This window comes from Agelaius tricolor, unplaced genomic scaffold, assembly GCF_023055355.1.
Source record: "Agelaius tricolor isolate 1412-34295 unplaced genomic scaffold, bAgeTri1.0.p SCAF_35, whole genome shotgun sequence".
Taxonomy (NCBI): Eukaryota; Metazoa; Chordata; class Aves; order Passeriformes; family Icteridae; genus Agelaius; species Agelaius tricolor.
Window position 1 is genome coordinate 3,093,964 of NW_027269295.1, and position 20,234 is coordinate 3,114,197.

Here is a 20,234-nt window from a genome sequence, read left to right on the forward strand (position 1 = left end):
GGGTGAGCAGGCAGCTCCATCATGCACAGCTACTTCCAGGCCTGCTAGCCAAGTCGTTTTGGAAGGCAGGATCAACTCCACTGAATTATTTTGATTTTCCCTTTGATGGTGGCACTCTGGATTTGCTGTCCTGCATAAAGAAGCAAAAGCTCTCTCCAAATCACACCTTTGTTTGAGATGTTTCTACAACCTATCAAGCTGAGGCCCTCAAAAGACACCACAGGAAAACCAAATCGCATGGGAGCTCCCTGAATTGTCAACTTCAGCACATTTATGTATTTCCTGAAAAAGCACTATCCCATACAGGCAGTCCCTGCAATGAAGGCATGTAAAAGTCAGTGAAGTTTTTACAATTCTCTTCAAAATAATGCTTTCCTTTCAGGCAGTCCATACAGAATGCTGCACAAACTCCAGTCACTCACCTGCCTGCCTTTCAGATAGAGGAGTCTTTGAGATAAAAGGGTTTTTTTTTTTGGGGACCCACACACACTACAAACAAAAACCACATATAATTTTTTTTAAATACCATTTACCTGCACTATACCCTTAATGTTCCATTTTTCCTAGAGCTTGTAACTCCACTACTGCACAATATACCAGCAATTGGAATATGGAGCAAAGCCTGGATTTTAGGCAGGAGCCAAGCTGATTTAATACATGGAATGCAACCATCCATTAACTCTGTCCTCTGCTATGAGATGTTCCACAGCCAAGGAACCCATACCCCTTTTTCTCTCATGTTTTCTCTGTGTATTCACATTTTCAGAGAGATAAAAACAGAGAGCCAGAAAGCACAGATTAACCAAAAGTATGATACCATCAATTATGTCAGCATCCTGTCTACTTAAGGTTAACCTTTTAATTTTTTTTTAATTTAACATATCCCTTTACCAAAAGGCATGCTGTCACAAGAACTCCTAGGACTGAAAGATTTTTACATTACACTGCAAGTACCTTTTTAGTACACCAAAATTAGTTTTGCTCTTTCACTGTTTCAAACCTTTCTTTTCCTTTCCATTTTTATTTCATATAGCATAAACAGCTCCTATAACTGCAACTCCTTACTGTACAATTCCACAAGTCCCAGCCAGCTGACTGCTGCCCAAAGGCTGTGCAGGCCCACCATGTACTCCACTGCCTGCCAGAACTCTGTGAGCCACTTCAGTGCAACAGCAAAGCACCCAAAAATAGCAAAAAAAGCAGAGAGCAGCAGCATCTGGACATCTGAGGAGCTCCAAGGCCAGCCCAACCTGCACCAGGAGCACTGCAGAAAGCAGGACCTGCCCTCCTGAGCTGCACTGCAGCAGCACTGAAACCCTGGATTAGCTCAGATGCTCAAAGCACAGCCCAATTTCCCAAAATGTGAGACCCCAGATCCCTCTGAATGACATTTCCCCAATGAAATATCCAAGTCTGAGACTCCTTACACTACATGAGGTTAATGATCATATTTCTAATAACAATTGTATTGCTTCTGAGGCTCAGCCCTTAAACTTGAGATGATCTTCATCTTCCATCTCTGCCCAGCCCTCCCAGCTCAGCCCCTCACTGCTCTTCACACAACTACAAACCCCAGAGTATCCTGCCCATGTTCTAAAGCAGAACACCTTGGGCCTGTGTCCTCTGTATAAACTGAACTCCCCTCTTCCACTTTTCTAATTTCTGTGGGGTGGGATGTTAAAATTAATCACAGAATATCCCAAGTTGGAAGGGACCCACACAGATCAGAGTCCAACTCCTGGCCCTGTTGTGGCAACCCCAACAGTCCCACTGTGTGCCTCAGAGCATTTCTCCTCTTTGCCATGATTTTTACTTACTTAAATAACCAGTTTGCTCTGATTCAAATTTAAACTCAGCAGACAATTTCATGTGAATAAATTCACCCTTCTCTAAGCCTTATTCATTTTAAAATCTTATTTCTCTGTCCCCTTTCTTGCTCTGCAGGCCTTTTTCACCTGCCTAGAAAGGCCAGAAGATTGCAGAATCACCCAAGGATCTGTAAGAGCCAGCTTCCATCATTTATCCTTTCCAACTAGTTCCCTTGTGTGTTTACTATACTGATTATAACCAACATTATATACAATAATATATATAATATATATAATATATATACTATATATATATAATATATATATAATATATACAATAATATATAAATACAATATAAATATAATATAATATAAATATAATATATATTTGAATATTATATAATATATAATATACAAATATATATAATATAATAAAATATAGATATAAGAATATATATAATTATTATATATAATATAATAATATTATATATAATTGTATTGTATATACATATAATTGCAATATATAATATTTATCTGTCTAATACTACAGAAGAGTATAAACTACATGTCTAGGCCTTGCCTGCTCAAGTTATATTCTGCCTAGAACACCCAAATATGTCCAGAGGACAACACAAAGTGATAAATGAATTTTTTCCTGTATTCTCAGTTCTAAAAAACAACAAAGAGAACATTAAAACAAACAAACAAAAGCTGGCTAATTGTGTTTATATCTTCATAAACAATCAGACTTTCACCTTACAGGAGTAAAACATGCATTGTACACTGTGCTAAGCATCAACATTTCAGCTACAGCTTTTTGAGGAAACTGATGCTTCAAAGGAAGTTAAACTACTTTTTCCCAGCTGTGACAGGGAAAAAAGGAAGCCAAGAAGGAAAAGGGTAGGCAAAATAATACCTGCTCCCATACTGGAACACATCAGTGAAAATCAGAATTTAAAAACAACTTCTATCAATAAATTATATCATCCACACCATTTCTGAAGCAGAACCATACATTTAATCTTCATTTAAGTAATCAAAAAACTTGAATTCAAGTTCACTACAAGATGCAAAGACCTTTTCCATTATACACTGGCCTGATTTCTTATCAAGACAAGAATTAAGTGGTTTATACCCCATGAGCTGTATCTAAAACTTAATCAAAGAACAAAAATTTTCATTGAATCACTTTTATATTACACAAAAATTATCTCTGAAACTGTACAGCGTCCTCCAATCTAAAGAGTATGGCACAGTGAACAAAAGCATCAACATCAGTGTGAGAACAACACTGGCAAGTGGAAATAAACAACCAACTGGATGTTTGATGCTTTAGAAGGAATTTTAATTTCAAACCAAGACAAATATTGACTCTTTGTTAAAACACACAATCAAATGGTCTCTTGCTATAACCCCATGACAGTTTATTAAAAAAGACTTGCAGAGGAAGCAAAGAAGCTTCAGCTTTACCTGCTGGAACCCTAAGCCATGTCACCCAGCCATACCTGCTCTGCATTGGGGCTTACTTTTGATATATTTCTATCAAAATGTATATATTTATATCTATTTATATATAAAGGGTTGTTTTTGATATATTTATCAGAGGAAGATGGTGAGATAGATATCCCAGTACTCCTGAAGGCAACAGAGCTTCATTCAAACGTTGACAATTCAGTTTACAGCCTCTGCTTTCACCCCTGAGTGTGATCCATTAGAGAGCCTTTAGTTCTCTCATTCAGCCCCATAAAAACCAACCCAGGCACCCCACAGTCCTTTTGAATAAACAAACATACTGAACCCCTTTTGTCCCCCACTTCTTCCAACCTTCAATTCCTTTTAGCACCCCTCCAGTTCAATCCTGGCAGTTTTGCCAGATCCTTTACCACAGATTTTACTCCAGAGTGATGTGAAGCTCCAGCAGCAGATGCCACTCCCCAGTTTCCACAGAGTCATCACATCAGTGCCTGGACACATCATCTCAGAGCAGCTTCTCAGGATCCCTCTGCAGTCATGGCTTTCACTCTACTGCTACTTTTCAGGACAGTTTTCCACCCTATGGCTCTGCCTTCTGTACTTTTCTGGATGACACACTTTTGGGGTTTATTAAATTGATTCATTCTATTTTTTTTTTGTCCTCATTATTTGTGAGGACAATGTTTACAACACTGTAAATATTTATCAGTAACTGCATTCACTCCAGATCACCACAAAAAATCCAGTAGTGCTCAGGTATTTGTACTCATGATTTAGCACTAAGCTGCACATTATCCCAAGCAGTCTGTGCATCACATTATTCCAACCAGCCTGTGCATTCCAGAAGTTCTGCTGTTGGGAATACAGACATTGTTCCAATATGGGATTGTAGTTACCTGAAGCACTTTATACAGTTACAGCTATGCCCATCCCAGAGAGCCCACATGGCCAAGGTGCTGAGCACTCTGACCCAACACTGAAGTCACTTCTGCCTCCAGCCAGCCTTTGGCTGCAGCTTCCTTCTGTAATTCTTCAAGTTAAGCCTTAAACCAGCACTGAATTCAAATTAATTCCACTCAACTTTATACTAATTTTGTTCCACTTCATAACACCCTGATAATGACAGGACTCTGGCATTTTTACTTTACTGCTCTGGCTCTCCAAACTCTCAATTCCATGCACATCCTTGTCCACAGGAGCTTCCTTGCTGGGGTCAACAGGAATGTTTGGATCAGTGTGGACAGAACTGTTTGCCAATCTCCTCATGGTTTTCATTTCATCTGCTGCACATGGACAAACAAAAAGGTGGTGTGTTCATATTAATATTTATTAAGACACTCTGAAATTTTGAATACTGAAAATTTTCCTTCCAGCACACACAGACCCTGCTTTGTGCAAGGTTCTGCTTGGCAGTACCTGAGAGGACAGAGCAGCACGTGCAGGGGCTGCAGCAGAACCCCACAAACACCCCCAACTGTGAAAAAACAAACTCCAGCCATGCACAGACCTTCTCATCCCTACAAAAAATGATGTGTCAAAAAATCTGCACCAGCTCTGCAACTCACTGAAAGCTCAGCTCCCTTCAGTGAGGGAATCTTAACTGGAGAATGGAACATTTATTTCCTGTACCATCCAAAGTGGAATAGCTGCAGAATAAATATGGTTCCTCCCCTCTGACTGCTTTATCTAGGTCAAAAAACTCCTTAAAGGCAGGAAGTCGCAGGAAACAAATGTCACTACACATCAACTTTTTATCATGAAAACAAGCAAGGCAGCAGATAAACCCACCACCTTCCCAGGATTTCAGCACAGACAGCAGCCTATTAGTGAAGGGTTTGAAAAGTCCTTCTAACTGCAAAAGCCATGGCCTCACACCACAGGACAAATACGTGGTTTTCTTTGAAATGATATTTTTCCCTGGATTTTCCATAATTTTATATAAGTTAATGGGACTTGAAATGTCTTGAAGAGTTGCTGCATTTACTGAAAAATACAGCAAATGAGAAGCATCATCTTATTTTGAATAGCTCAGGCATGACTGTAAATAACCTTTTGCTTTGTCCATGACAATTGCACATGCTGAAAAAAATAAAAAGAAAAACCCAACAGCAGCAGAACTCCTCCACAGCAGAATTATTCTCTAAAACACATCTCCTTTCATGAAGGAATAATATTTGTAAGTGCCCTTACCTAATTATAAGCAAATTAATAACACACATTTATTTTGAAAAGACAGGGTGAAAGATTAACTTATTTTCTTTATTAGCTCATTTAACTTACTACTTTTGCTATTAAGTGTATCATCCCACTCAAACATGGCACCTTGGTATTTTGATTTAATCAATGCAAAGAATTATTTAATTTGCATATCTCTAACCTCATTATGAACTGAAGTAAAAATCTCAAAACTCTCTTTCGACCGCAGATTCTTGGAACAGACAGTTTTAACACTGACTTTGCACCTCTAAACCAAAATGACACCAATTTGCTTCTGTCATAGAAATTTACAGGAAATTTACAGACTATAAAGTTTGTAATATTCATAGAATTGCACAAAAAATCTATTTCCTCCTATGGCTACCTACAGGTGTAAGAACATTTGTAGCATCAGTAGAATTTGGTAAGGATGTTTCATATACACATCAATCATACCAACAGAAAAAGCATATCGAGTGCAAATTAATCCAAATATAAACTGTTTAAGCTTTACCTCAATTACCTGATTGGTGTCTGACATTTTGCAACATTGCTTTATTAATAGAATTTAAAAAATCATTCAAAAAGTGTGTATAACTGAGAGGCAAATATGAAAAAAAGAGATGACAGAAACAACTGTAACACAAATTATTACTATAGAAACTTCCCGCTCATCTCTATTTTCATTTCAAATCATATGTGCTCTACCTTCCTCCTACACTCCTCTTCAATCAGATCTGCTAAAGTGAGAACACTGCTTCTACTGAGCTTGACATTTGCAAATCCTACTTTAAAGTAACCAAAAACCCACCTATAAACACAGCCCTGCTGACCTTATTAGTCACCATGGCACAGGACCAGTAAATAAAAGTTTCTGGAGTCTGAGTCTGTCAAGTCACAGCCAAGTCCAATGTTCCTTAGTTTCATGCTCTGAGGTAATTTGCAATTGATAGTTTTTATCTGTAATTGATAGTTTTTATCTGTAATTGATAGTTTTTATTTGTAATTGATAGTTTTTTAGCTGGTGTGGAGCTCCAAACACACCTCTGAACACAAATCAGCCCCAAGGTCTCCCCAGCTTGCAGGCAGCTGTCACCCTGAGGAGCCCCTGCCTCTGTCAAAAGTGGTGTCAGGGAAGGGAGAAAGCAGGTGCCCCATGGCCTGAGGGACTTACAGCACTGCCAGATATATTCACACCAATTCCTTGAAGCATGGGTTTTGTTTGATTGCTCAAAGTATCTGTTTACTCATAGGAAAACCTTTAGAACATAAAGCAAAACTCAAACCCGAGCAATGCATGTTCTGAGGTAACTTGTAATTGATAGTTTTATTTGTAATTGATGGTTTTATCTGTAATTGATAGTTTTATTGTAATTGATAGTTTTATCTGTAACTGATAGTTTTTTACCTGCTGTGGAGCTCCAAACACACCCCTGAACACAAATCAATGCCAAGGTCTCCCTCTCCCCAGAAGCTGTGACCCTGAGGAGCCCCTGCCTCTGTCAAAGTGGTGTCTGTAAGGGAAGGGAGAGAGCAGGTGCCCCATGGCCTGAAGGACTTACAGCACTGCCAGATATATTCACACCAATTCCTTGAAGCATGGGTTTTGTTTGATTGCTCAAAGTATCTGTTTACTCATAGGAAAACCTTTAGAACATAAACCATAACTCACACCCGAGCAATGCATGTTCTCCCTCAGCTACCATGGAACAGTACCCAAGGAAATGTCATGATCCCTTCACCTCCATGTGACATGTTAAGCCAAACCACAGATGTTTCCAGTGAGAAATTTCCATGGAGCACATGTAGAGTCACAGCTCCAACCACACAGACATCACAGCTTTGCACATGATTTAAATAACTGCAATTAGATGACAGAAAAAGTGCACTGATATATTTGAGGCTCTTTACAATCTGTTTCCTGGACTGGTAACACTGAACATAATAAAGTTTTCCAAAGAATTGACTCAGGGAATAGATACACTTGATCCTTGTTCAGAATCGACCAGCTTTCATCAGCAGGAGAACTTCTACTGCTTAAAGGCAGCAATAACCCCAGCTTGTAGTTCCAGACTACAAAACCAAGCTGAAATTATTGATTCAGCCCTCTGATTACCAGGAGGAAAATCAGAGGAATCCAAACAAATGAAATTTTAGTTTTCAGCTACACAGGTTTAATTTAGGATTAGTCAGGAAATGTTAAGCTAAAGTAAAACGTACTTGATGTCATTTACTGTAAGAGCACCCACACTTAGTAATGTAAAGAAGTCTGCAGAATGAATGACAGAATGGGAGAGTTATTTACTGTCTCTTACTAGAAAAGAGCTTCAGTTGGATCAAATGAAATTACCAGGCATCAGGTTCCAAAAACTCAGCAAAAAGAGGTATTTTTCCCAACATGGGCTCCAATTACTTTGCAGAATTCACTATCCAAAGACACTGAGGATAGAGGAGGTTTACCCAAACTCAACTACCAAAAAAAGAGAGAGAAAAAATGCAAACAGTAAATAATTTTAACTCAAGAGGAATTGAACTCTGACTTTGGATCCAAAAGAATAACCAAGCAAAACACAACCATTTGTATTAATCCATTTTTATGCTCCTTCCTGGGCATCTGCTACTGCCCACTCCTGAAGGCAGGTCATGGACTAAATGCATCTGTGACCTGACTTAAAAATGCTGCTCCTATGTTCATGGCATCTTGTTTATGAATCACAAATTACTTCCACAAAAGCAAAACCAAAAGTAATGACTAAAATACAAAATCTATGGGTTTGTCAAAATGAGTAAGGCTGCCTCAGAACAGTGAAGTCCAAGATGTCCTGAGTTCTGTGAATTCAAAGGCCAATGCACAAAGCACATCCAGAAACCCAAAAATCAAACCAAAACAAAAGCACTCCTTCAGAGCAAAGCTGTACCCAGAAGTCTGTCTGTTTTTCCAGCTGTATCAGTTACATCTGCCTGGAATCCTGCCTCTCCAAAAGCTGTACACAACAGCTCTGACAACAACCGCTGCTCTGCCCAGCACAAAAGGTATTTATCCAGCCAAGTACCTCCAAAGCAAATATTGATGTTGTGATTTACCTAGCAATATATCCAATCAATGCTTTCACTGAAGGCAGGGGGAATTCCACAGGCAGCAAATGAAAGCAATTAAAAAACGTGAACTTTAGGAACTGGAGAGGGACAGTCTGTGCATCTCAAAGGTGGCTGTAGAAATATTCATTTCTTGTTTTGATCTGAGTGTCTTGAGCAGGAGCCTCTGTAACCTCTTTCATCCCATGTGTGCCATGACACTGACAGGAGAGCTCCTTGCTGGACACACTCAAAAATGGCTTTTTTCTCCCCACCCCCACTTGATTCAGCTCACAAGACGACAGCTGGTTTGTACATACACAAGGAGGGATGGGAGTCTGTCAAGAACTGCAAAAACAAAAACACACTTCCCACTGCTATTACCTCCTGCTTGATAACTTCAACATTTGAATTGCCAGCGAGGCTTCCAGGGAGGCATTAAAAATAGCAACCAGAACACTTATCTTAAGGCACAGTAATTCCATGTTTCATGACATTTCTATCTGCAGAAAAAAGATGCCTTTATTACAGGTAAGTGTATACTCTAACATTAATCATTTAATTTCCCCAGATGTTTAAAATGTGTGTTTTGCAGGAGACTACCAAGGTGCATTGCTGTTTTTTCCTTGCAAAAACAATGAGTTCAGTAATATTATTAATGCAGTCAAATTTAACCACTGTGCTGAAACAAAAAAAGGCCAAGGACACTGGAACTATATACAATTATTAGTGACAGGCAAATAAGAGATTTAAAGTCTGTAAGAGTACTGTACTTGGCACCTTTTTAAGTCACTATTAATCAGACAAAACAGAGATGGACCCCCCATCCTTGGTCTCCAGGAGCACTTAAAAACAAACAGAAGGGAACAGGCCACTCTACAGTTTTTCAACTTCACCTGCCATTAAAATTTCCGATGATTGTGAAGTCATAGGCAAAGCATATTTATTACTGGCAACAGAGGAGGATTAAAGAACAGCAAAAATAGATCTGGTGATTACTTGAGCTGGAGGCTGGCAATCATCAATCTTGAGCTCACACCAAAACCACTTTCTTTCCCATCACACTTCAACCATTAATTAATGTTTACATTATACTAAAGTAATTAAGTTTGACTCTTAAAATCCAGGAGACCACCTTCAGTGTGACCAATTAAATCTACAACAAAATTCAAGAACAGGACTACAAACAATATTAGTCATCAGCAAGCACTTCCTAAAAGGAGACAGTACCTTGAATTTGCCTGAAGACTTCTGTTCAAAAAAAACAGCTTTGCAAATAATGAAACTACTATTTCCCCATTCAACCCCAGCAAGACTCGTGTTTTAGAACAGGTTTGTTTTTAACAAAGCAACAAAGTAGCAGCGTTAATCACCAGTGTAACTCTGGGGCTGCAGACTCTTCCTGCCCTCCGAGGTGATGCTCACCCCGCTCCAGCTCCTGGCCAGGGGCACCTTTGATTTACTGGCCCAATCTCCAGTTTGTAACCAGGGGATAACCACTCGCAGCAGCTCTGGGAACTGTGTGTGCACAGCCCAAGGAATGGTGGCACCTCTGAACACAGCAAATGCCAGTTCCTGCACCACCACCCACGTGTTCACCAGCGAAGAAATTTTAACTACACACAACTTTTCATCATTGTTCAATAAAAAAGTGAGACAAAAAATCCTTCTGAATCTTCTTTCCACTTGAAAAGTGACACTGATGGAAAGAACTAGAATAAATTACAAATCAGTGGACAGCATGAAGAAGTACTTCTTTTTTCCTCTTTTAAATGTTTCCTCAGGTAACATTTAAAAGAATGTTGCTGACTCAATTACTCCAACTAATTCTAGACGGTTTGAAATCAACATAGATCATGCACAATTGTGCTTACAAATAGTATATTATACTGCAGTGCTTATAAAGGAAAAAGTATTTGATCTGCATTCATAAAGGCGTTAGATTAAAACACAGATTAACCATATGCCAAATAATTATTAATATTAAAAGCAGAAAGCAAAAATAGAACTGACAGTTAAAGGTCAAACAAGTCCTCCAACTATATCCAGGACTACACATTGGCACTGTTCAAGCCCTTCAGAATGAGCATTTCCTAGAAAGCAGCAAGGTAAGACAATTTGATTTTCACAGAGAAACCAGGTGACACAACTAACATTAGGCCGACAGAGCAGAAAATACACACCATCAATATCCTGACCATAGTTTAAAAGCTCACAGGGCATTCAGGCTGTGTCACTGATGGCATGTGCTTTATAAAGGCACAGCACTCGTAACGTCTGAGGTATTTCTTAGTCAAGGAAGCTAAAATACACTAAACCAAAACACTTTCACTTTTCCTACATGTGACTCCTCAGAGCACAGATCACTTATTTACAGTTCAACACGGCCTTAAATGTCGGGGGCAGGCCTCACGTATTGCCCTAGAAAATCATTTTGCACAGACAGTTAATGTTTGGTAATGGCAAAGGAATGTATCACCGTTTAAAACCTCTTAATACATTTGCTGTCACGTAACGAAAACACTTTAAAACGCTAAGGCCAGCAGAAGCATTTCACGTGGATGATTCAGTTTACCCATCAGAATAAACGTTCGAATTAGGCAAAGCAGCAGAAACTATCACCAAAACCAGAACAAGCCCCCGGTTGTGCCAAAGCACCGAGGGGGCTGCAGGACTCCCGCAGCCAGCCCGGGGCCGTGCAGAACCGCCCGGCCGGTTCCCCTGACACCCGCGAGCAGCGCCCGGGCTGTCCCCGGTTCTGTTGGCCAGCCCGGGGCCGTGCAGAACCGCCCGCCCGGTTCCCCTGACACCCGCGAGCAGCGCCCGGGCTGTCCCCGGTTCTGTTGGCCAGCCCGAGGCCGCTCCAGCCCGCGCCGGGCGCTCCGTGCGGGGGAAGGACACGGCGGAGGGCACGGCGGCGGTGCCGGGCGGTGCCGGCGGAGGCGCGGGCAGGACGGGGCCGCTCTCGCCTGTCACACGCCATGTGCACCCGCGGCCTCCGGCGGGCCCCGCAGCGCCGGCCCCGCGTACTCACACTCGCGGCAGCTGCAGCGGCGGCGCCCCGCGCCGCTGGAACACGCCGTCCACGAACACGCCGTTCTTGCCGAGGCAGCGCAGGTAGAAGTCGCCCCCCGCTCCGCCCGCCGGGTCTCCCTGCGGCGGGGGCGGCGGCCCGTCCGCGCCGGCCGGCGGCGGCGGGGGCGCGGCGGTGAAGATCTCGAGGTGGCGGCGGGAGATGAAGCTGGAGTGGCCCATGCTCACGTCCACCGAGCCCTGCGACGAGTTGCGGCCGATGGTCACCGAGCGCTTCTTCATGAGGTACTCGAACTCCCGGCCCTCGAGCCGCGCCACGGCCGCCGCCGCCGCCGCCGCCGCCATCTTAGCGAGGGACGAGCGAGGCGCGGCCCCGCCCGCACCGGCCCCGCGCCGGCCCCGCACACAGCAGGGAACGGGGCCGCGCACCCGGCCCTGACGCAGCCACGCGCTGATTGACAGCGCGCGGAGCCAATGCGCGGCCCGCACGCCCATGGGGCTACGGCGGCGCGGCCAATGGCGAGCGGCGCCGGCCCCGCACGTCCGAGCGTCGGCGCACGAGCGCAGGGGCGCGGCCCGGAAAACGCGGAGCGGAGCCGCGCGCGGGGAGCGGGGCGGAGCTGCCCCGGCGGCACCTCCCGCCCGCCGGCCGTGAGGGGAGGAGAGGGATGGGAGGGGAGGAGAAGGACGGGAGGGGAGGGACGGAGCCGGCTCCGGGACGGCCGCCCCTGCCGGCCAGGTCCCCGCAGCTCCTGCCCTCCCTCTCGGCCACCTGCAGCCTCCGGCGGGGATCCGGGCCCCGCACCTGCCGTCCGCAAGCAGCGCCCTCAGGAACGGCACCGGGCGCGGGGGGAGAGGGAGAAGAATGGAAAATTTAATAAATACAAGTAGACGAATAGTGCTAGAGGGTGAGCAAGAACCACTAGGCAGTAACTGCTCAAATTTAGCCTCAAAATACCGTATTATTAACAAATAATAAAACTAAAACTAAAGTTTGACGTGACAGCCTTGTGAGGGCGATGTTAAAGCTAAAGGTAACTCCGCCCTGTCAGAGTTTTGTAACATGCATGGAAAAGCAGCAGAGTGTTTCAAATGCCCAGGTTCCAGGCAGGGCAGGCTGTGTCTGTGCACACAGCTCGGCTCAGCCCCACTTTTCTCAGAGGAACCAGGGCACAAGGAGGAGTGACCTGACACGGCACCCAGACACCGAGTGCTGGGTGTCACTGCTCCGAGGGCACGGCACACAGCGGCAGTGGCACGGGTGACAGCATGGAAACACTCAGCGAGACCCCACAGCATCGCTCTGACCTGAAAACGGCACAGGCTACCAAAAAAGATGGCATTAATTTTACACAGTTCAACAAATACAGCATCTACAATGAAAATATTATACCCGATCCAAATACTCATTGTTACAGGGACAAATACAGCATCTGCAATGAAAATATTTTACCTGATCCAAATACTCATTGTTACAGGGACCAGGCACTGTCAAAACTGAAAAGTAAACAGTTAAACACGTTTGGCTATAAACTGTGAAGAGGGTGCTAAAATGTATTCATGCTTATTTACCAACATATGCACTGCAAACGTGTCACCGTAACAGCTCCATAACCTCACCATAGTTTGATGAGAAAAGGGTTGTGTTGGTTGGGGTTTTTACAGTACTGAAGCTCACAATTATTTATTAATAAAAATAACTGCCCAGAGAAGCTGTGGCTGCCCAATCCCCAGGTGTGTTCAAGGCCAGGTTGGATGAGGTTTGGAGCAGCCTGGTCTGGTGGAAGGTGTTTCTGCCCATGGCAGGGGGATGAACTTTAGGTCCTTTCTGACCCAAACCATTCTGTGAATCCAAAAGACATTAAACATTTTTACACTTCAGCCAAAAACCAGTCAGCCTGCTAACAAACATCCAGCAGTCAAGTTGAAATTGAAACTTTTGGGTTTGCACATTTGAGTCAACAGATCTTCAACTGTAGAACTATTTTGTGAATGCTTAGGAACAGAATATGGTACCTGCTACCTGCAAAGTGATGGCAAACCTTAGTTTTACCCTTAGGATTGTATCAGCAATTCTTATAGGCAGCTAGAACACAATTCCATACTGGTTCAGTCCATTTACACAATCTCATATGCACAGCAGATGCAGTAAAATATAGCAACAGTTTAGAGCTTTGGTTTCTTTTACAGAAACTTTAGTTAAATCTTGCCCACACTCTGGTATTTAGAATCAGACTTTCTTCTATACCAACATATGTTTGGCACAGCAAATGTGGAGCATCAGAGAGGCAGTTATGACTCCCTGATTCTCAGCTTGTTTTTATCCCTTGGCTCTGCTGGCAACAGCAATGTTGTGCCTGCTTTGCTAACAATCGCTTTGGGATCCTGAGGCCCTGCTGGCTGGAATTACCCATGGATTGCCATCTCCTAACACACCCCACGCCTGCAGAGGGAGAGAAGTGGCAGAATGGGAGAGCAGCCAGGTGAATTGCCATCAGGCCAGCAGCACTTTTCACCACCCTGATGGTTGCTCAGTTTGCAGGACTCAAAGGCACTGCTGCTACTTCACCGTTATGTGAATCACAGCTTTCTTAATTTGTATTAATTCATTAATAACCAGCAGTACTGAATTCACAGAGCTGATACAGATCCTGTCCTGTTCATGCAGAACAACACAGAGAGCACTGACATGGAATGCTGAAGGTTTGTAATCTGCCTGCACTGAAATTTCTTTCCAAGGGCCCCACCATCACTAAGCTGCTCTGTGGAAAGGAACTGAACACCAGCAGGGCTGTTTGCTTTTTGCATGAGCACCGCTGCAGAGCAAACACCAGACCCCAGTGTCAGAAGCTCCATTCACTTCAAGAGGACAGCTGAGATCCTTCTGTCCATGTTTTCCTAAACTGGAGCAGATTTAGTCACTTGCTTTGTGATCACACAGCACAGGTACAGGTCACCCTGACCTGTGCAGGTCTGTGCTGCACACAGCAGGAACCAGAGCAGGTACAAGTGGTGAACAGCTCACACTGACAGAACATTCTCTTTGTTCTCTGGGTTCCCCAAAAATCCACTTGTGGAACAAAACCAGGCCCTGATGTCAGAGCTGCACTGCAGATAATCCTCTTCATGCTTTTTTCCCCTGCCAGCTGACTGACAGCAAAAGGCCTTTTTCTCTGTCTGCCTTACATCCACCTTAACTACTCAGGACAGAATGAAGCTCCTGACCAAAATTTAATCATCCCAATCAACTTCTGCAATGGCCAGTGGCACTGAACAAGCTCTCAAAGCACTTCTTCCATTTTTCTACTTCATGTCAAGTAACCCAATGTTATCCAGTCCCCACCATATTCTGCAGCAGCATCTGACTGCATCACAGAAATGAAGCACCTGTACCATCTAATCTTAAAACCATCTGCCCTGAGGTTAATAGAAATGTGTAAATACCATCTAAGAGCTAATCCATTCATACTGTTTTATGTGATCAACCTGCCTTTAAATGACTACACATTTTTAGACTTTTCATTTTTCCTTGAAGCTCCTGCTGTAGCAACACAAGGGCATTCATTCACAGCTGCTTGCACTGCCATGGAATGAAGTTTTCTTTCTTATTACATGTGCCCTGTCCTGAGGGCTATGAATGAGTGCAGCAGCTTCTCAGGATGCACATTTTCACAGACCCCAAGCACAGAGTACTACTAGAGGAATATGATGAATAATCAAGTAGATTAAGTGACCTTAATTGCTTACTTTGACACAACCAGCAATTAAACAGCTTTTAAAAGCTATCAGGAGCCATCCATAATCTTTTTATTACAGCAAGTGTCCCAGGCTTCCAGTGAGATTTGATTTTCAGTAAACAAAATCCTACAAAGTTAATTGTCAGAACCACTTCAGTAACATTCACATGTGATATAACAAAATGAGCCCTCCAAATACCAGACCCTGTGCAACTGAATGAAGAAAGATTTCCCATATTAATATCCCTATACCTCACAAGCACATTTTTTCCTTTCCCAAGGTGAGAAGCCTCTTGTAAGCAGTAACAGCTTCCTCCAACAGAGCCTCAAACCCACAGCCACATTTCTGAGTAATCCCAGGAACTATCCTGGAGCTCTTCACATGCTTAAATTTAACAAGGTGTGTAAAACTTAGCAGGACTCGTGCTGGGATTCAGTCATTCTCTCCCAAATGCATTTTGGTCAACGGGAAAGTGTTAAAAAAGCACTGTGTAATTGCTGCAAAATGTGGAAAACAGCAAATGCCTGGCATGGTGGGAAGCTCTCCAGCTACACCCAGCCAGTTTCTGAAGTGACTTTAATAATAACAGGAGAAAACAAACTACTGTACCTCACATGTTAGCATTTCTTTCCTTTATGGATGACTTTCACACCTCTTTAAGCAATAAAGCTGTAAAGTGCAATTCTCTTAAAAAACCTAAGACATCCAGAACACATTTTTTGTAGGAAGAGCAGGGAGGAGGGCAAACAGAGCTACCTGAGCTCCACTTGTTAACGTGCTATTGACCTGGGAGAGAAGGGAAACGAGCACTGCACAAGCCAAAGCCACCCAGGGCTGGCCAGCTCCTTTGTGGAACTGCTTTATTATCCTTTGCATTCCAGCCCCAGGCTGCCTGCTTCCTCACACAACCCAAAGAACCACTCAGCACTTCTTCCAAGTGCAAGGCAGAAAGCTTCTGGCTCAGCACTCACTGCCACAGAGGAATTGCTCCTCTCCAGGTGGGGAAGCCATCCAAAAGCTATGAAAAATAATCAGGCTAATTAATTCTTATCTGCAAAGAGCAATTACATAACTGACCTCAAGCAGTTCGAGGAGGTGAGCATGCTGGAACTTTGTAGTGACCAAAGGGATAAAGGCACAGCCCCAGATCCTTGAACAGAGAGCATCCCCTCCACTCTTCCAGGTAATCACTCTGAAAGGAGTGATTTATTTATTTTTTTTACACTGGATTTATTTGTTTTTTACCACCAAAGGATTTTCAGAAGCTGCAGCAGCAGTGTGTGTTAACTGGAAATGCAAACCCCCCCTTGCTTTGCAATCCAGCCCTGCATGACCCAGAGCTTTGCCAAAGAAATAGCTCATTATTCTTATTTATTATAAGAATAATAAGAATATATTATTATTATATTTATTCTTCATTATTCTTCAGGTTCTAGTTTATGTTTAAAATTGGACCTGGTGATTCAAAAGCACTGAAGTTTTGTTACCCAGGACCAGATCTCACCAATGCAGCACTCACTGGACTGAATGTTGATCATTAGTAACTGCTATCAGTTATGAGCCACAATTCTACTGCAAGAATTTTCTCCAAGTTCTTTTTGCCTTTTCTGCAATGGAATGTTCATCCTATCTCTTTGCTGGATCAAGAAATGTACAGCAACTCTTTGAATTAAAATGTGAATTAAGTACATGAAACATAACCAAAGGTAAATCAAAACCAGTACCAAGTGTAAGCTAACAAGAATCAATAAGAAAAAGAGGCTTTCAAGTATTATTTTCATGACAGAGCCTTCTAATTGAAATTTATTGTTTCAGCATGTGAGAAATGAAGTTTTTATCAAAATCAGTTTGGTTTGGGTTTGTTTTAAAATCAATGCTTTTTCCTCAGCCAACAGAGAGCCAAAAAGAAAGTAACAGTGAAAAGACATATTTTCTTTATGTCTGTCTTTGAAATATTTCTTACTGTGTCCAACAGGAAAAGTGCAGAACAAAGCAAACTTCAAAAGAGAATTACTGAGATACTGAGGTATGAAAAACTATTACACAAAGGTTAAGAAAGTGCAATTGTTTTCACCAGAGACAAATGTTATTGAAATCATGTAATAAGGCAAAAGCACTGTGAGAACAGCCTCATGTTCTATAAACAGATATTGTAAGATGCCTAGAAAGAAAGTGGCTGAATTCAAAGCACACAAAGAAAGATCCTATAAGGAATATGATGACAGCAGCACTGCTTTCACATCCATATAAAGTATTTAGCATTGGTATTTTTAATGTGTAGCCAAAGCCTGAAGAACTTAAAATAGGACATTTTCCATCCCTGTTAGGAATCCTCCAACACAAGAACCAACCTCTGTTCTCTGTTTATACCAAAATCTACCAAGAGCCAGTCTTGCACAGCTGTATTTGTAACACTGACATAAGATGGAGCTGCTTGAGAATGCCCTTCCTGAAGACAAAACAAGATACTGAAGTACATTCAGTCTCAGGTTTGGCTCCAAAGATTTTCTCTTTTTCCTAATAAATCTCAAAATATTCAGAAGGGTTGTCATATTTAATTGCTTTTTCTATGATACTGAAGGAAGTTTACAGCTAATCTTTAAAACATAAAGCATTTAAAGTTTTGATAAAAGGGAGAGAGAAAGTCACACTATTGTCTCCTTTCTGGGAGGGGAATATTGAACAATAGCGGTTTAGAACCATTTAGGAAAAAAAACCCAAACAAATGTTGTGGTGAACAGATTCTGTTTGAGTCCTGTGCAAATCACAAGGTGTTCAAGCAACCTCCAGAAGGGCAAGGGGAGAATACAAACATTTCTGACAGGACAGACAGGAATCTTTTCAAAATTCAGGCTCATGTTAACATGCTTTGCAATACAAAATGGACAGCACAGACAGGTCTGAGATTACCTTTTAAAAAAAAGAAATATTGCCCAAATATCAATAACAAAGTCTTTTCAACACAAGGAGAGAAGAAAAAAAATCAATGAAAACCAATTTCTATCTACTGCAAATATAGAATATTGAGGCAGAAAGATGTCACTCACTTCTACATGTTCACCTGAGTGATGCATAATAAGCACTATAAAGGTGAGACCTTTGGGGAAAACAGAAGCACACACGAGGAAAAAAGTTCCCTTCAGCAGATATTCAGAACACCAACACTCAGGCACTACAAAACCTCAATCAGGAGCAGAAAAATGAAGCTGAGTCTCATCAGTCAAAGGCCACCACGGGGCTGTGTTAGGAAGAGCCAGCAGAGAGCCTGTGACCAGAAGCTACTGATGCTCAGGGACAGTAATTACTGACAGATGTTCAACACAGGAACAAATCTCTCTGCTGAGGACTTGGGTTCTTCAAAGCCCATCTCCTCCACCTCAATTTATTTTGCTAATTGAATTAGCCAGTGGTTAATTTGATACTCTGTTTTCATTTCAGTCTCAGAGAAGGAATGATGCAACAGACTGTATTCCAAGCACCAAATAATCAATCCACCTTGTGATGAGCACCCAGAGTTTCTCAGCAGTGTTTCCAAGTCCCCCTATTCCATCCAGGGCCTTCTGTGGGGCATCCCTGCTGCCAGGGGAGCTCAGTGTTTGCATGGTGACAGCACTGAACACGAGAGGGATGTGGAACCACCTGCTTGTATTTGTTCCAGTCATTGCAGTCAGCAACACTCAGTTTTTCATTGCCTGGTATCAAATCAGTGAGTGAGGTGCAGAACTGGGCTGAGGAATCACAGAATATCCTGAGCTGGGAGAGACCCACAGGGATCAGCACAGCCCAGCTGTGGCCCTGCTCAGGACACCCAAAAACCCCACCCTGAGCTGTCCCAGCTCTCCTGGGGCTCTGGCAGCCCTGGGGCTGTGCCCTTCCCTGGGGAGCCTGGGCAGTGCCCCACACTCTCCTGATCTCTGCAGGAAGAATCTTTTCCTAATTTTCAACCCAAACCTCCCTGAACACGTGGCTAAACAAAACAAATCCCAAACCACAGAAGAGCAAAGTTTGCTCAATAGAAATCATGAAAAGAAACATTTCTATATGTATAATTAATATATAGACCATAATACATGACAATTTTTAAATGCACTTAAAGCTTTTCTGAGGATAGACTGCAGCATTAGAGAAAAACAGCAACATGCATCAAGTACACAGCAGAGCACATTCCACAGCATCAGCTACAGGACTACAGCACTTTTTTGACTTCTCACAAGCTGTTTGTGCCACCTGAAACTTGCAGAGTGCAAAAGCTTTGCAGATAAAATCCAGCCACTTTCTACCAGGATTCCTAGATAGAAATAAAACCAGAAAGTGAGAGTTTAAAATAGAGTTGAAATATTAGTAGGTTGCAGCTCACAAACACGTTGCCCTTTCTCCCAAGGACACAAACATAAAATCAGTCAACTTTCACACATCACCATTAAAGTTTCTAACCCAAAATATATTTGTAAAGCACTATGAAATTTAGAACCTGGCTGTAAATAGAGCAGCTACACAAGCCCTGCCCTGCAGATTTCTGTCACTGCCCTGGGGCTGGTCAGTGCTGGGGATGGCTTGAGAAGCTCAGCAGTTCAACAGCTTGATTAGTGTGTTGGCAGGCTCCAGGATTCTGATGAATTTTTAACTTTCTACTAATCAGTTTCAAGGGACTATTTGTATTTTCCCTCATCAGATCCCTAATGGCACTTTCCACTCAAATTGCCTCTATTTTACTCAATAAGGCTGTTTTCCTCCCTAGAAAAGACTCAGTAAGAAGTTATTTGCAGCACTCAGATCATTGATGTAAGCACAATTCTGCAAACTGTCCTGTGACACATCATTCAGTTTTTTGTCATCTACTGATACAGAGCTCTGCAGAAATGATTTTATTTGCAAGTTTGGTGCCAGTGATGGTTTCCTGCCTGACCTTTT

At 42.6% G+C, this 20,234-nt stretch overlaps 1 protein-coding gene across 1 annotated transcript in view; it reads right to left on the reverse strand.

Annotated features, from left to right (window-relative positions):
* Window positions 1-12,115, reverse strand: part of FOXK2 (forkhead box K2) — a 45,597-nt gene extending 33,482 nt beyond the window's left edge. The window contains exon 1 of the mRNA XM_071452811.1: window positions 11,587-12,115. Within this exon, the coding sequence (XP_071308912.1) occupies window positions 11,587-12,080 (494 nt within the window). The 5' untranslated portion in view covers window positions 12,081-12,115. The remainder of the gene's footprint in view (window positions 1-11,586) is intronic.
* Window positions 12,116-20,234: the final 8,119 nt, after the last annotated feature.